This window comes from Pseudoliparis swirei, chromosome 16 (assembly GCF_029220125.1).
Source record: "Pseudoliparis swirei isolate HS2019 ecotype Mariana Trench chromosome 16, NWPU_hadal_v1, whole genome shotgun sequence".
Taxonomy (NCBI): Eukaryota; Metazoa; Chordata; class Actinopteri; order Perciformes; family Liparidae; genus Pseudoliparis; species Pseudoliparis swirei.
The window spans coordinates 3074192-3089826 of record NC_079403.1 but is presented as its reverse complement, the minus strand read 5'-3'; the positions used below and the strand labels follow the sequence as shown (position 1 = coordinate 3089826).

General features: G+C 47.5%; 1 protein-coding gene across 2 annotated transcripts in view; it reads right to left on the bottom strand.

Annotated features, from left to right (window-relative positions):
- The window catches only part of drosha (drosha ribonuclease III), a 74794-nt gene extending 59558 nt beyond the window's left edge, over window positions 1–15236 (bottom strand). For both annotated transcript variants that reach the window (XM_056433556.1, XM_056433557.1), the window contains exons 1-13: window positions 15068–15236; window positions 13735–14575; window positions 13593–13661; window positions 10685–10970; window positions 9520–9682; window positions 8140–8300; window positions 7010–7090; window positions 5560–5646; window positions 5293–5379; window positions 3539–3610; window positions 3194–3275; window positions 2573–2641; window positions 317–486 (exon numbers count right to left, since the gene is read on the bottom strand). In XM_056433556.1, coding sequence (XP_056289531.1) covers window positions 317–486; window positions 2573–2641; window positions 3194–3275; window positions 3539–3610; window positions 5293–5379; window positions 5560–5646; window positions 7010–7090; window positions 8140–8300; window positions 9520–9682; window positions 10685–10970; window positions 13593–13661; window positions 13735–14573 — 2166 coding nt within the window. In that variant the 5' untranslated portion in view covers window positions 14574–14575; window positions 15068–15236. The remainder of the gene's footprint in view (window positions 1–316; window positions 487–2572; window positions 2642–3193; window positions 3276–3538; window positions 3611–5292; window positions 5380–5559; window positions 5647–7009; window positions 7091–8139; window positions 8301–9519; window positions 9683–10684; window positions 10971–13592; window positions 13662–13734; window positions 14576–15067) is intronic.
- Between the last annotated feature and the right edge of the window lie 399 nt (window positions 15237–15635).

Sequence of the window (15635 nt, the reverse complement as noted above, 5' to 3'; positions counted from 1 at the left end):
CACTCTTACACACACACACACACAGACACACAATAAGACACACACTCACTCCAACACTCTCACACACACACACTCTTACACACACACACACATACAATAAGACACACACTCACTCTAACACACACACACACACAGACTCTTACACACACAAGGCGATGACAGCGATCGCCCTTGGGGGGGTAATAGGTGAGGTTGCTCATGTCACAGGCGAACAAGAACAGCCTCATTCCTGCAGGTGTTGTGTGTGTGTGCGTGTGTATGTGTGTGTGTGTGTGTGTATGTGTGTGTGTGTGTGTGAAGCCCCCCCCCCCCTCACCATGCCCGGGTTGGTGACGATCATGCCCTTGCACTCCTCGGCGTACTTCTGCCACTCCAGCTCCTCCCACTGCAGCATGTCGGCGATCTCCTCCTCGGGCACCAGCGGCTTGCTGCTGCGCAGCAGGTAGAGCAGCACCTGGTGCATGGACAGCACCTCCTTCCCCCCGTCTGCGAGGAGGAGGAGACACGCGGGGGGGTCAAGGGAGGCATCGGGGGGGGGGGGCAGACGCCTGCCGACCAATGGGAGGCCGGGGCTTCAAACCTTCAAACTCTCAGGAACAAACGTCCTGGGACGTCTCGGTGTGTGAAGGGAAACGAGAGGAAACGACAGATTTAAAACTAACAAAGAGAAGACAAAGAATAAAGGAGGGAGAGGGGGGGAGAGAGAGAGGGAGATGGAGAGAGGGGGAGAGAGAGGGAGAAGAAGAGGGAGAGGGGAAGAGGGAGAGAGGAAGAAGGAGAGAGGAAGAGGGAGAGAAGGAGATAGGGGGAGAGAGAGAGGAAGAGGGAGATAGGGGGAGAGAGAGAGAGGAAGAGAGGGGGAGGGAGAGAGAGAGGAAGAGAGGGGGAGGGAGAGAGAGAGGAAGAGGGAGAGAGGGAGAGAGGGAGAGAGAGGAAGAGGGAGAGAGAGGAAGAGAGGAGAGGGAGAGAGAGGAAGAGAGAGGGAGAGGAGAGAGGAGAGAGTGAGAGGAGAGAGGAGAGAGGGAGAGGAGAGCGGGAGAGGACAGAGGGAGAGGGGAAGAGAGAGAGGAAGGGGAGAGGAGAGAGAGGAGAGGAGAGGAGAGGGAGAGAGAGGAAGAGGAGAGGGAGAGAGGAGAGAGGAGAGAGGGGAGGAGAGAGAGGGGAGGAGAGGAGAGAGAGGAGAGAGGGAGAGAGGGAGAGGGAGAGGAGAGAGAGAGAGGAGAGGGAGAGGGAAGAGAGAGGGAGAGAGAGAGAGAGAGGAAGAGGGGAGAGAGAGAGGAAGAGGGAGGAGGGGGAGAGAGAGAGAGGGAGAGGGGAGGGAGAGAGAGAGGGAGGAGAGAGGAGAGAGGGAGAGAGAGGAAGAGGGAGAGAGGGGGAGGGAGAGAGAGAGGAAGAGGGAGATAGGGGAGAGAGGAGAGAGAAGAGAGGGGAGGGAGAGAGGAAGAGAGAGTGGAAGAGGGAGAGAGAGAGGAAGAGGGAGAGGGGGAGGGAGAGAGAGAGGAAGAGGGAGAGAGGGAGAGAGGAAGAGGGAGAGAGAGAGGAAGAGGGAGAGAGGGAGAGAGAGGAAGAGGGAGGGAGAGGGGGAGAGAGAGAAGAGGAGAGAGGAGAGAGGAGGAAGAAGAGAGGAGAGAGAGAGAAGAGGAAGAGGAAGAAGAGAGGGAAGAGAGAGAGGAAGAGAGAGAGGAAGAGGGAGAGAGGGGGAGGGAGAGAGAGAGGAAGAGGGAGAAGAAGAGGGAGAGAAGAGAGAGAGATGAAGAGGGAGAGACTTTTCCAGGCCTGGAAATAACCATTTTACAAATTCCAGGACTCTTCCAGGTGTTCCATGACCTGTTGACCTGATGACCTGATGACCTTAATAACGCTGAAGGTGTGAAACTCACTTCATTGCAAAGGAATATGAAGAAAGAAACACCTGAGACCTTCAAACAGAGAATCAAGAAGATGTTTTCATAAATCTTTTGTTACAGAGCATAACGGCCCCGGTGTTACGCAATCACATTGTTCAGAAGAAAGAAAACAACATCAACGCACGGGTAAACAAGGTCAACGCCGAATAACATTTTTAAAACTGTATATCAGGAGGAAACTATTCTTTACGGCTCGGGCTTCGACCCGCCGGGTCAAAGAGGCGGATTAATAGACGCTCGCGCAAAAATTGATCGACTCCACTTACGAGCTCTTCCCGTTGGACAGGCCCCGCTAATGCATTAAAACAATCACACACACACACACACACACACACACACACACACACACACTCTAGCTCTCTTCACTCAGATCACATCAGAAACATCACGTCAGACGATGATTACTTCCTCTTTTTTTCTATAAAAGAGGCCGATACCCATTTGTGGTGGACTAGATTGGGGGAGTTTGGAGTGATGGAGGGGGGGGGGGGGAGTCATAACAACCAGCGCGGCGCGACCGCGGTGCACCAGCACCATCATGTGCATCACAGATGAACACCACGCAGCTGCAGCGGGAGGAGAACACACGTCGACTGCGAGAGAGACCGGCACCGCCGCCGCCGGCCACCAGGGGGCGACAGAGGGCACGCAGAGGAGAGGCTCACCCGGGAGGAAGCGGACGAAGCGCGGCATGAAGTGGAACCGCTGGCATCCGGAGGGCAAGAACTCTGGACCTGGAGGACGGAGCACAGACTTGAGATAGAGATATATATATATATATATATATATATATATATATATATAAATAAAGGGTGACTTGTGAGAATATATATATAGGAATATAGAAATATATGTATAGAGAAATATATAGAAATAGAAATATATATAGAAATATATATATATAGAAATATACGCATTATGACATATGATGATATATTTATGAATAAGTTTACCGAAAACTAGAGAAACGACTGATTAATTAAAAGATGTTACTTATCGACCATATATGGATTTAAATGTGCTAAATGTGCTCCACGGGGCGTCGGCTGACCCAGAAGGCTCAGCAGCTAACAACGCTAACAGCATCCTGAATGTGGGTCCTGTGGTTCTAGTGGGTCCTGTGGTTCTAGTGGGTCCTATGGGTCCTGTGGTTCTAGTGGGTCCTGTGGTTCTAGTGGTTCTAGTGGGTCCTGTGGTTTCTGTGGTTCCTATGGGTCCTGTGGTTCTAGTGGTTCTTGTGGTTCTAGTGGGTCCTGTGGTTCTTGTGGGTTCTTGTGGGTTCTTACCTGTCAGGTTCCAGTCGTACAGCTCGAGGACGTCCTGGAACAAGTACGAGGCAAACAGCTCCAAACCCTGGACGCAATAGTTCTGAGAGAGAGAGAGAGAGAGAGAGAGGGGGGGGGGGGGGGAGATTGAGACAGAGAGATAGATATTGAATTGATATGAGAGAGAGAGGTATGTGAGCACACAGTCACAGTACAATCAGACTACTACAAAAAGAAGAAGGGCTTCTTCTTCTTCTTCTTCTTCTGCAGGAGGATTAGCCCCTTCGCTCAGGGTGACGCGTGAGAATTAAAAACCAAAAGAGGTGTGTGTGTGTGTGTGTGTGTGTGTGTGTGTGTGTGACTGACCTCCGGCGTCATCTCCTCGATGAAGTGGATGGTGTAATCGATGTTGAAGCGGATCACGCGGCACAACGGGATCTGTGAGGGGAGGAAGAGAGGAAGAGACTCATCACCACGGCAACGGGGTGGAGGTCACAGCTTCACGGGAGGAAACTCACCATTACTACAAAAATATGAAATAATCCTGCGCACGCACACACACACAAACACACACACACATGCACACACGTGTGGAGAGAAGAAACACATAAAACAGTGTGAAGCATCACCTGTTGGCCAATTTGGAGAACACCTAGATGTGTACACACACACACACACTCACTCCTGTGCACACACACACTCCTGTGCATTACATACACACACAAACACGCACACACACACACACACACTCCTGTACACACACACACACACACACTCTCCTGTACACAGACACCTCAAAATCGGACTAAATAGATAAGCCGTGTGTAATCTGCCCGGTTACTCTTTGTCGTCGGGTCCGTTTTGAAGACATTAACCTCGGCGCCGCTTTCATTCTCCCGCCGCCGGCTAACTAGCGCGGGGAGCTAACGGCGCCGCGCTCGCGAGCTTCTTCTTTAAATCCCCACGCCGCCACGAAGCGCTCGGCCCTCGCCCGTTTCATCATCCAGTCGCGATCACAGCTAATCCCTCCGGGGCTCTACTGACCGGAGGAGTCCATTGTTCAAAGTTGCAGAAGAAGAAGAAGAAAAGACAACTGACAGAAAGACAACAGACAGGCGTGGACCTGGACGCCTAAACATTCAACACACCCTTCAGACCCCGTCGGTCGACTCCGCCCTCTTGGAACCCTCCAGAATAAAAGAGCCGGGCGCCGGGCTCAGGCGAGGGTCCTTTTCAAGCGGCGACCTCTCTGATGTTTGACCGTCACTGAAGCCCCGCCCCCAAAGGACGGAAAGGTCGAACCGGCGCCGAGTCGCCGCGGGGACGGAGAGAGGAGCAACAAAGGAGCCCGAAGCCGATTTGAACTTATTTTATATCTTGAAAGCGAGCGAGAGTTAAAAGGAGGAAAGGATTTTTTTCTCTCTCTCACTAACGATGGAGCATGGGGGGTGGGGGGGGGGGGGTCCCATAAAGGAGAGAGAACGGGATGCACAATGGACGACGTGGGTGGAATACCAGCCCGGGGATATATATGTATCTGTGTATATATATATTTCTTTCTTTTAAATATGTATATGCTTTTTTTATATATATATATATTTCTTTCTTTTTTTATATATAAATATATATTGAATTTTGTATTTATATATATTATTTATATATATATAATATATATATATATATTATATAAATAAATAAATCTATATATTTTTTATATTGAAAAAACATATATATATATTTAAATATATATATGTATATATATAAAATTTATATGCACACTAAAAGAATATAAATATATATATATATATATATATATTCATATCTTCATCTAAATTTATATAAACTACATATTCCTATTTTTCTAATAAAACAATCCACAGGTTTAGGTTTGTCCTACACATCCTACGGTCATTATTACTTATTAGTTTAACTTATTTATTGAACAAAAATGTGTATTTGAGTATGAAAATACTTTATAAACTTCTGCGAGTTTAAATCAGGCGAGAAAACTAACAGTTTGACACATGGCCCCAAAACGCATTATGAATAGTGAACCACATATCAATAATAAAAAAGGTGACATAAAAAAAAATATATATATATATAGGTGTAACGCTTACGTTAGTGAGAGGCTTGTGGGAGAAAAGAGAGAAGCCTTCGAACAGGTACTCGTGGTCATCGTACTCGATCACCGTCGGCCTTTCGGTCTGGAACAGAAACACACGGCAGTCCGAGGTGAATATATATATATATATAAAGACATATAATATATATGACAATGGATACAAATTATGAAACGTGATACAGAAATCGCAACGTGGCACAGATGTCACGTGTTCTTGTGTTTAGCATCATTTTTACATAATAGTAATAATAAAGAGACGTACCAGGAAGTTGGTGGGCGGGGACACGGTGATCCGGTAGTGGAACAGTTTCCCAGAGTTGTTGTTCATCGGACGGCACGGCTTCACCGGCTGAGAGACACAAGCAGAAGCTGAGTCACGTGAAGAGACCAAAGCACTGAGTTGTATCTCTTTAAATGATTGAGATAGCCAAGGAAGTGAGGAAAAGGCCAAGGGTGTAATACTCGTTCTGGCCACAAGAGGTGGAAACGCACCACTAACAAGAGGCAACCCAATGCTTAGTGTGTTAAAGCTGCATTCTCTCTCCTTACCACCAGGGGGCGACTCCTCTGGTTGTATAGAAGTCAATGCTTCATGTGTTAAAGCTGCATTCTCTCTCCTGACCACCAGGGGCCGACTCCTCTGGTTGTATAGAAGGCAATGCTTCATGTGTTAAAGATGCATTCTCTCTTTTGACCACCAGGGGGCGACTCCTCTGGTTGTATAGAAGTCTATACATCATGTGTTAAAGCTGCATTCTCTCTCCTGGCCACCAGGGGGCGACTCCTCTGGTTGTATAGAAGTCTATACATCATGTGTTAAAGCTGCATTCTCTCTCCTGACCACCAGGGGGCGACTCCTCTGGTTGTATAGAAGTCTAAACTTCACGTGTCAAAAATGCATTCTCTCTCCTGACCACCAGGGGGCGACTCCATAGAGAAGGGCATGCTTTAGGGGCGGGGCTACAAGGTGATTGACATGTCGAAACCACCAATTTATCAATTGTGCTTTTTAGTCTTATTCAGAACGCAGAGCAGTGACGCAATTCAGCCTCTAGTGGCAGAAATGAGTATTACAAGAACAAACAATTAAGAACATGACAAATATTACTCAACTATTTCTCTCTCACTGACCTCTCGGGCTTCCGTAGCCGACACAGACCTAACTCATACTTCTCCAGACGCTCAAACTGACCTCCTCTCCATGAATGTCTCGCATGTACGGTATAAAGCCGTAAAAAAAAAAAAAAAATTTAATTGGAGTGCGAATTTCCCCGGTCGGCCGAGAGCGTGACGACCAATTAGCCGACGAATCAACTAACGAGGAGACGAGGCCTGTGAGTCCAGTGAGGAGGCGGATGTGGATTTACACCCCCCCCCCCCCCGCGTCTCACTAAATAAAAGGAGTGATGTAACACGGAGGAGAATGAATAAAGAAGATGTGTCATGTTTCGGTTGAAGGATCATCTCTGTGGGAGGTTCTCTTGTTGTTGTTGTTGTTGTTGTTGTGGCAGAAGGCCAGAAAGAGAGTTATGAAAAACCAGAAATCTTTTGTCATAAATCGATGAGTCACTGGCCCAGATCTGCCCCGTCTGACTCTTACAGTCAGGCACATGTGGCTTCTTCATTTCATTCTCTTCAGGGGTTCGCAACGGGAGGGGGCGTGGCCTATAATAATGGCCCCGCCCCCTCGAGGTCCCGACGGGGTGACGTACCTCCTCCCCCGGGTAGATGCTGTGGCGGATCCCCGTGCGTCTGGCCTTGGAGCTGCACTTACACAGGGGCCCGTCGTTCATCTGGACACAAAGAACACAGACAAGTGATACATATATATTTATATATTTATTTATATGTATCTCAGACGGTGTATTCTCCCGACCTTTGCTTCTTCTCCGGAGCTTTAAGAGGTAAACATGGTATTGATTCAGTTGGTTCAGACTGATAATCTTCTGAACACTTTTCCCTTCACGTCGTCAGACCTCGAGCCGCCTCGTCGGCAACAACAAAGAGGCGTCCAATATGTTCAACAACAACAATGTGTGTGTGTGTGTGTGTGTGTGTGTGTGTGTGTTTTCAAAAGCTCAGACACGAGGCCCTGAACCCGGTGCCCTCAATCAAATGTTGCTGCAGAAGCATCAAGAGTGAAAAACAACTTTATAGATACGACGGGTACGAGAGAAGAAGAAGGAGAAGGAGGAGAAGAAGAAGAACAACAACGATGAGAACAAGAAGAACAAAAAGGAGAAGAACAAGAACTAGAAGAAGAAGAAGGAGAAGAAGAAGGTCAGTTATTGGCGTGATTTATATTAAAGAATGAAATCTGTGTTTAATTCACGTTCCATTCCAAAAGTGGTTTATATATATCTATATATATATATATATAGATATCGATATATATATATATTTAAATATATGCAATGTTTTTGTTTTTTAACATCTGGCAAATTTATAGGCGGCTTTATTATCGACAGTTAAACGTTCTTTCAAAATAAAGGTCCTGATCAACGTTATTCATACGATAAGATATTATGAGACCATATTACTTCATGTATGTTTCTAATATTTGGTATTCTGGACTTTTGACAATATTTTATAGATTTTAGTGATCAAACTATTGTTACTAGAGGTCTCCAGCAACTGATGAGGCTATTTACATATGCAGCATGATTTTACAAGCACTTATGTTAATGTATTTATTTGTACTTCATGATTTATGACAAACAACTTCAGAGTAATCTGAAGGTTTCCAGATGTTTGTCTTGAACCCCCACAACCCTCTTTAAAAAAGAGAAACAACTGAAGATGAACGCAGTTCTTCATAAGCGCCACCAGGGGGCGAGCTGACCTGGCCCGGGTCGTTGTACCACAGCTCCTCGTGCAGCCGGTCGGGGTGAGCCTTCTTCCTCTTGATCTCGGCGATGACGTCGAACACGTCCGAGTCGGAGCTGCTGGAGCACGAGCTGCCCTCGCCGTCAGACTCCACGTCAGACTCACTGCTGCTGCCGTCTGGGCGGGAAACACGAGGCGTGAGCCGCTGCATTCTCTCTGCTGACCACCAGGGGGCGACTCCTCTGGTCGTATAGAAGTCTGTGCTTCATGTGTTAAAGCTGCATTCTCTCTCCTGACCACCAGGGGGCGACTCCTCTGGTTGTATAGAAGTCTGTGCTTCATGTGTTAAAGCTGCATTCTCTATACTGACCACCAGGGGCGACTCCTCTGGTTGTATAGAAGTCTATGCTTCATGTCTTAAAGCTGCAGTCTCTCTCCAGACCACCAGGGGGCGACTCCTCTGGTTGTATAGAAGTCTGTGCTTCATGTGTTAAAGCTGCATTCTCTCTCCAGACCACCAGGGGGAGACTCCTCTGGTTGTATAGAAGTCTGTGCTTCATGTGTTAAAGCTGCATTCTCTATACTGACCACCAGGGGCGACTCCTCTGGTTGTATAGAAGTCTATGCTTCATGTCTTAAAGCTGCATTCTCTCTCCAGACCACCAGGGGGCGACTCCTCTGGTTGTATAGAAGTCTGTGCTTCATGTGTTAAAGCTGCATTCTCTATACTGACCACCAGGGGCGACTCCTCTGGTTGTATAGAAGTCTATGCTTCATGTCTTAAAGCTGCATTCTCTCTCCAGACCACCAGGGGGAGACTCCTCTGGTTGTATAGAAGTCTGTGCTTCATGTGTTAAAGCTGCATTCTCTATACTGGCCACCAGGGGCGACTCCTCTGGTTGTATAGAAGTCTATGCTTCATGTCTTAAAGCTGCATTCTCTCTCCAGACCACCAGGGGGCTCCTCTGGTTGTATAGAAGTCTATGCTTCATGTCTTAAAGCTGCATTCTCTCTCCTGACCACCAGGGGCGACTCCTCTGGTTGTATAGAAGTCTATGCTTCATGTCTTAAAGCTGCATTCTCTCTCCAGACCACCAGGGGACTCCTCTGGTTGTATAGAAGTCTATGCTTCATGTCTTAAAGCTGCATTCTCTCTCCTGACCACCAGGGGCGACTCCTCTGGTTGTATAGAAGTCTATGCTTCATGTCTTAAAGCTGCATTCTCTCTCCAGACCACCAGGGGGCGACTCCTCTGGCTGTATAGAAAGCTTTGTGATGATTTCTAGCGTGTTGAGATTAAAAAGTGCACTCTGACATCTGTTTTTTTCTTCTTTACTTCACCCCCCCTCCTCCTCCTCTCCCCCCCCCCCCCCCCCCGGTTGACGCTGCACTCAACTGGTCTTGCAGGCCTGGGCACAGGGGTCCTCGTCCAGCTTGGTCTTGGGGGGGTCCCACATGGGCCGGACGGCCTTGGCCCGCTGCTGCCGCCTCCCCAGCTCCTCCTCGAAGCGCTCGTACAGCGAGCGCAGCTTGCTGGTGCCCACCACCGTGGAGTCGCCCTGAGGCGGCAGGAACACGGAGGACACGTTACATGTGGAGAATTTAAAGAAGGTGGACACTTTTCTATGGAAATGAAAAGGAAGATAACAGGAACGAAATGGAGATAATAACAATACAAAGACAGATAACATGAATATATAGGGGAGATAATGGGAATAAAATGGAGATAATTGGAATATAAAAGGTAATAAAAGGGAAATAACAGAAATAAAAAGAGAAGATAACAGAAATAAAAAAGGAGATAATTGAAATAATAAGGTAATAAAATGGAGATAACAGGAATAAAATGAGATATGTGGGTGAAGCTCTGGTTGTATTTAGCGTGTAATATGCAGATAGAAACAAAGATCATCAACTTCTGAAGAAAGTATTTAAATGGTACAATTTAAGTCATTTTAATTGTGTTAACTGCTTTTTATACTAAAAGTATGTTAATTATGAGCTTAACTTCACTTTGACATTGTTCCGGAAAATTGACTAAATTCTTTGATATTTTACGGAGATTTACCAAAAGAAACTGCCTGAGCTTTCCTGAAATAACTGTTCTGGGTATCGGCCGACCGGCTGCACACCTGGTGTCGCTCACAGGACGAAAGACATGGGAAGGATACTTAACCCCCCCCCCCCCCCCCTCGAGGCTCAACGCCCGTTTGGGACGGAGAGAGAGACGCCCAGAGCTCCTCAGAGTCACCGCGGATGAAAAGACGCTCAGCTTCACTTCCATTGGAAGAGGGTCGGATCTGTTGGCAGGATGTGTCATTTGTTGGGGGGGGGATTAAATAAAAAAATAGCTGATGACAGCATGAAGCGCGCGTTGGGAAAGGTCACAGCTTTAGAGGAGGAAGAAGGAGTCGGCCCACAATCCCCCCAAAGACATCAGACACGCGTTTGAAAGGACAGACGGGGGATTTGCTCGATGGCGGCCGGGGGGGCGTCTTCAGAGGAGAGAGAAGCCCCTCCCCCCCACAAATGTAATCAATCGATGAGTGAATCCACAGTACCACTTGGTCCATGGGGTCGTTGGAGTAGTTGTTCTCGGCGTGCGTGCAGCGGATCCAGGCGGGTTTCAGCTGCTGGTCTTCCTCCTTCTCCTCGTCTTTCTCCTTCTCCTTCTCCCGGTCGCGCTCCCTCTCCCGGTCCCGGTCGGCGGCGGCGGCGTCCTCCGAGTTGCGGCTCCTGCCGGAGGCGTGGCTGCGCTCCCGGCTGCTCGGGCCCGAGGAGCTCTCCGACCGCCGGTCGCGGTCGTCCTCCCAGCGGCCGCGCTTCCTGTCTCTGCTGGAGGAGCGGCTGCAGAGGAGAGAGAGAGGGGCGAGTCGTGTGACCAGAGGGGGGGCAGGTCGCCCTGAATGAGGAACGAGAGAGCTGGCGGAGAGAGAGTTATTGATGGAGAGAACTTCTCGTCTCTCTAGAGCGGAGGTTCTCAAGCGTTCACGCCCACCGGCCAACTAAATGTAACTAAATTATTAATTATTATTGAATAACTCGCTGTGCGAGTCCTTGATCTGTTGCTTTTTCAAATAATAAAATTACTTTGCAATCACTTTCAATTAAACCAGAATGCTCCTTTAGAAAATAAATAAATAAAAGTTTTCAAGCAAAGAATAAAAAAGCATTTCTTTTTGTGAAAATAAAATACTCATAACTTATTGTGGCTGAAAATTAACCTGAATATCTTTTCAAGACAATAACAATGAATGAAACCTGTGAAAAACTAAAAATCTATTATTTCAACAAGAAAAACATCTGCATTTCCCGTCGTGGAGTGAGCCTGTAATGCCGTGGCGGCCCACTAGAGGGACGCGCCTCACGGTTTGAGATCGTCTCCTCTCTCACGGACGAGGCTGTGGCGCTCGCTTTATTTTTGTATTAAAAATACATTATTTTTTTACAAAGAACTGTCGTTATTGGGATAATGCATTGGGCTCTTCCTCGGCCCCTGCTAGCCCCTCCCACTAAGCCGTAGGAGTTGACAAACAAACAAACCTGAAGAGTCGGAGTTCATACGCGTGTTGACATTTTGTGAAATCGGTGTATTCACCTTAAATGACTCAAATGAATGAGAGACAAAAGTTTAGATTAGAAGAATAAACATTATGTCTTTCAGTTGCGGTGCGTTCACTTGCAGCGCGGAGAATGTGCGAGTTTGAAAGAGCGAACGCCGACTTATATTTAGAGCGTCTTTTAAAAGCATTATTTGACGGGAGTTTTTCCAAAACTGGGGACTTTTTTTTTGAGGCCTGGAAAAAATATATTTAAAATTCCGAAACTTTTCCAGGATTTCCATGACCGTACGAACCCTGGAAGAACAAACAGTCCCAACATACGTGTCGCGTGTTCATGAAGAGCGGAGCGCTCGCCTCTTCCTTCAGTATCGTCGGAATCCTGTTTTTAGGACCCAACATTCTGAACACTTTAAACATCACAAACTAACTTTTCTGTATGTTATTTCTTTACTTTCGTCATTAAATTCTACTCGATGCTCAGAAACGAGCAAATAATAAGGATTATAATAACTTATTTGAGATTGTGTCTTGTTCCCGTGGATATTCTGGAGTAAATAAAGTGTAGAAATAGATATAATAAGAATACAAAAGCAGATAACATAATATAATAATAATAATAATCATTTATTTTATATAGCGCTTCTCTAGACACTCGAAGTCGCTTTACAGAGTGCAGAGTCCAGTAGTCATACACACACAGTCGTCCCGGTGGTGGTAAGCTACATCAGTAGCCACAGCTGCCCTGGGGCAGACTGACGGAAGCGTGGCAGCCAATCAGCGCCTACGGCCCCTCCCCCACCACCAACACTCATGCACATCCATACGAACCGGGGTGAGGCTGCGGTGCATGTCTTTATGATGGTGGGGAAACCGGAGGAAACCCACGCAGACACGAGGAGAACATGCAAACTCCACACAGAAAGGACCTGGAATGACCGGGACGACCGGGATTCGAACCCAGGGCCTTCTTGCTGTGAGGCGACAGTGCTAACCACTGAGCCACCGTGCTGCCCTACATGAATATATAAGGGAGACAATAGCAATAAAATGGGAAATAACATGAATAAAAAGGGATATACCAGGAATAGAAAGGGAGAGCATAGGAATGTAAATATAATAAAGGGAGATAACAGGGAATAAAAGGGAGATAACAGAAATAAAAAGGGAGATAACAGGAATAAAAAGGGAGATAATTGAAATAATAAGGAAATAAAAGGGAAATAACAGGATTAAAAAGGAGATAACAGGAATAAAAAGGGAGATAATTGAAATAATAAGGTAATAAAAGGGAAATAACAGGATTAAAAAGGAGATAACAGGAATAAAAAGGGAGATAATTGAAATAATAAGGTAATAAAAGGGAAATAACAGGATTAAAAAGGAGATAACAGGAATAAAGTGAGAAATGTGGGTGAAGCTCTGGTTGTATTTAGCGTGTAATATGCAGATAGAAACAAAGATCATCAACTTCTGAAGAAAGTATTTAAATGGTACAATTTAAGTCATTTTAATTGTGTTAATTAGTTTTTTAAAGTATTTTTTTATACTAAAAGTATTTTAATTATGAGCTTAACTTCACTTTGACATTGTTCTGGAAAATTGACTAAATTCTTTGATATTTTACGGAGATTTACCAAAATGAACTGCCTGAGCTTTCCTGAAATAACTGATAGTATGTGACTCACAGATGTACTTTACTGAGTATTTAAGTATTTTAAGTATTTAATAACGGAAAAACACAACAAGAAAAATCACGCAAGGACCCTAAATAATTTGTATTAAATACAGAAAAGTATTCTTAAACTTTGTTCCTGAGATGCAGAAACAAAGTCCATCCTGCACTTAAAGAGAACCCAAAGATAATCTCAACGGGTTCTACCGGGCGGTGCTTTAGGGTTCTGCGTACCTTCGTGGTCTCTTCCGGTGCCGGTCGGGCGACGGCGACCTCCGGCTCTCCCGGTGGCGGTACCGCTCCCTGAGGACAGACGGGCGGTCAGGAGAAGAACACGTTGGCGGTCGGGTCCCGGTCGGGGGCCACGCCCACCTACCTGCTGCGGTCCCGGCTCCGGAGTCGGGGGGAGCTCCGCCCCCGGTCGTAGTCGGACCTGTACCGCCCCGCCTCCGGCCGGCCGCGCTTGTCCGGAGGGCTCCTCCCGCGGTCCTTCCTCTCTCCGGGGAACTCCATTTTGTGCCTGTCGCCGCCGTAGCCACCCTTCTGCTTGTGGTCGTCGTGGCGATAGCCTCTCTCCGGAGACCTCCTGCCCTCCGTGGGCGGGGGGGGCTTCTCGTACTTGTACTGGCCCGCTTGCCTGAAGCCGTGGTCCGGCTTGAACGGGGCGGCGCTCTGGGCGTAGCCGGGGCTGTAGGTGGGCGGGGGGAACGGAGGGTGGGGGTGGGGGTAGTTCACGGAGTACGGGGAGTGGTAGCTCACGGGCTGCGACGCCATGGGGGGGGGCATGGACGGGTGCGGCATCGGCGGCGGCGGGGGCATCATGTACGGGTGGTAGGCGTTCTGAGCAGACGCCTGGGACCCCGACGCGGGACCCCCCGAGGAGCCGGGGAGGGGGGGCGGGGGGAAGTGAGGGGGCGGCTCCAGGAAGCCCTGCCGGCCCGGCGGCTTGGGGAACGGGGGCCGCACCGGGCACTGGCTGAGAGAACCGGGCGTCGGGGACGGCACCGGCGGAGGGTAGCGCATGAAGTCGGAGCGCGGCGGCAGGTAGCCGCTGCTTCCGTGGTAGCTGGGAGTGGGAGGAGCCTGAGGGTCGTAGTGGTACTGGGAGACGGGGGGCGGCGGCGGCGGCCTCAGGTTGCTGGGGCGGTAGCTTTGCTGCTGGGAGCCGTGCTGCTGGCCCGGAGGCACTCCGCCCCGGTCCTGGTGGAAAGACATGGCTGCAAACACAGGAACACGAGTTACAGAACCGGAAACGAGCCGGAAGGTAAACACACCTGGACGAAAGCTAAACTTTGGGGGTTGAAAAGCTCTTCAGAAGCAAAACTGCGTGGCCGTTATGTTGTGACCTCGACGAGTTGCTTTTTTCCACATTAATATTTCGTTGCTCGCAAAGACACCGGAAACAAAACGAACAGACGGAGTGACATCGTCAATCGTCCGTTGGTCGATGAACCGTTAAACGGCTGGTTTAGCATCTTTAGCTCGCTGCTGTTAGCCACAACAAATGTCATTTTCCATTAAACGCACAGAATAACCGACTATGTGTTAATGTTAGAAGAGGAACTAGTCACCTGGGTGAATATTAACATTAGTACCATGTCATATACATGTATTATTGTGTATAGAGTATAGGTCACAGCTTTATTCGTCCCCCGGTAGCATGCTAGCAAACCTGCTAGCGCATAATGACAGTGGATATAATATATTACCTTTATTTTAAAAAAACGAGCAGCGCTAGAAAATGAAGCGCATCGTTCCGTCTTCACGGCTGCTTTATAATAAATTATAATATAAAATAACTCCGACGTTTATTGTATAAAAAATTGCCTGAAGCTCTTTTTCCAATGAGACGAGCTCCGTGAGGGGACCACGCTTTCAGAGGGGCCGTGTTTCCAGTCGGAGCGGTTAGAGAGACGCAACCAGGATGGACCAATCACATTGCGCGGGTCCGCTCGCTGGCCAATGAGAGAGCAGGTTTCTCCCCGGAGCTGGAGCGGGAGGAGCACCACCGGAGCGCTTAAACAAGCCACCTTTTCATGTTATATTACTATAATATTGATGGTTATTATTATTTAAACACACTGATGTTTTAGTAAAACGTTTTTTAATGTATTGTTTTAATCTTAAAAGTCTAAATCAACAACACCGTCACATTTATTCGCTGTCGTTGTTTTTAAATATGCACGAACCCTAAATGTTTTTATTTTCTGACCTTTAATCTGTGTCATGCACCTATTTAATACCATTAAAATGCTTGTGCAGATCGATAATAAGTCT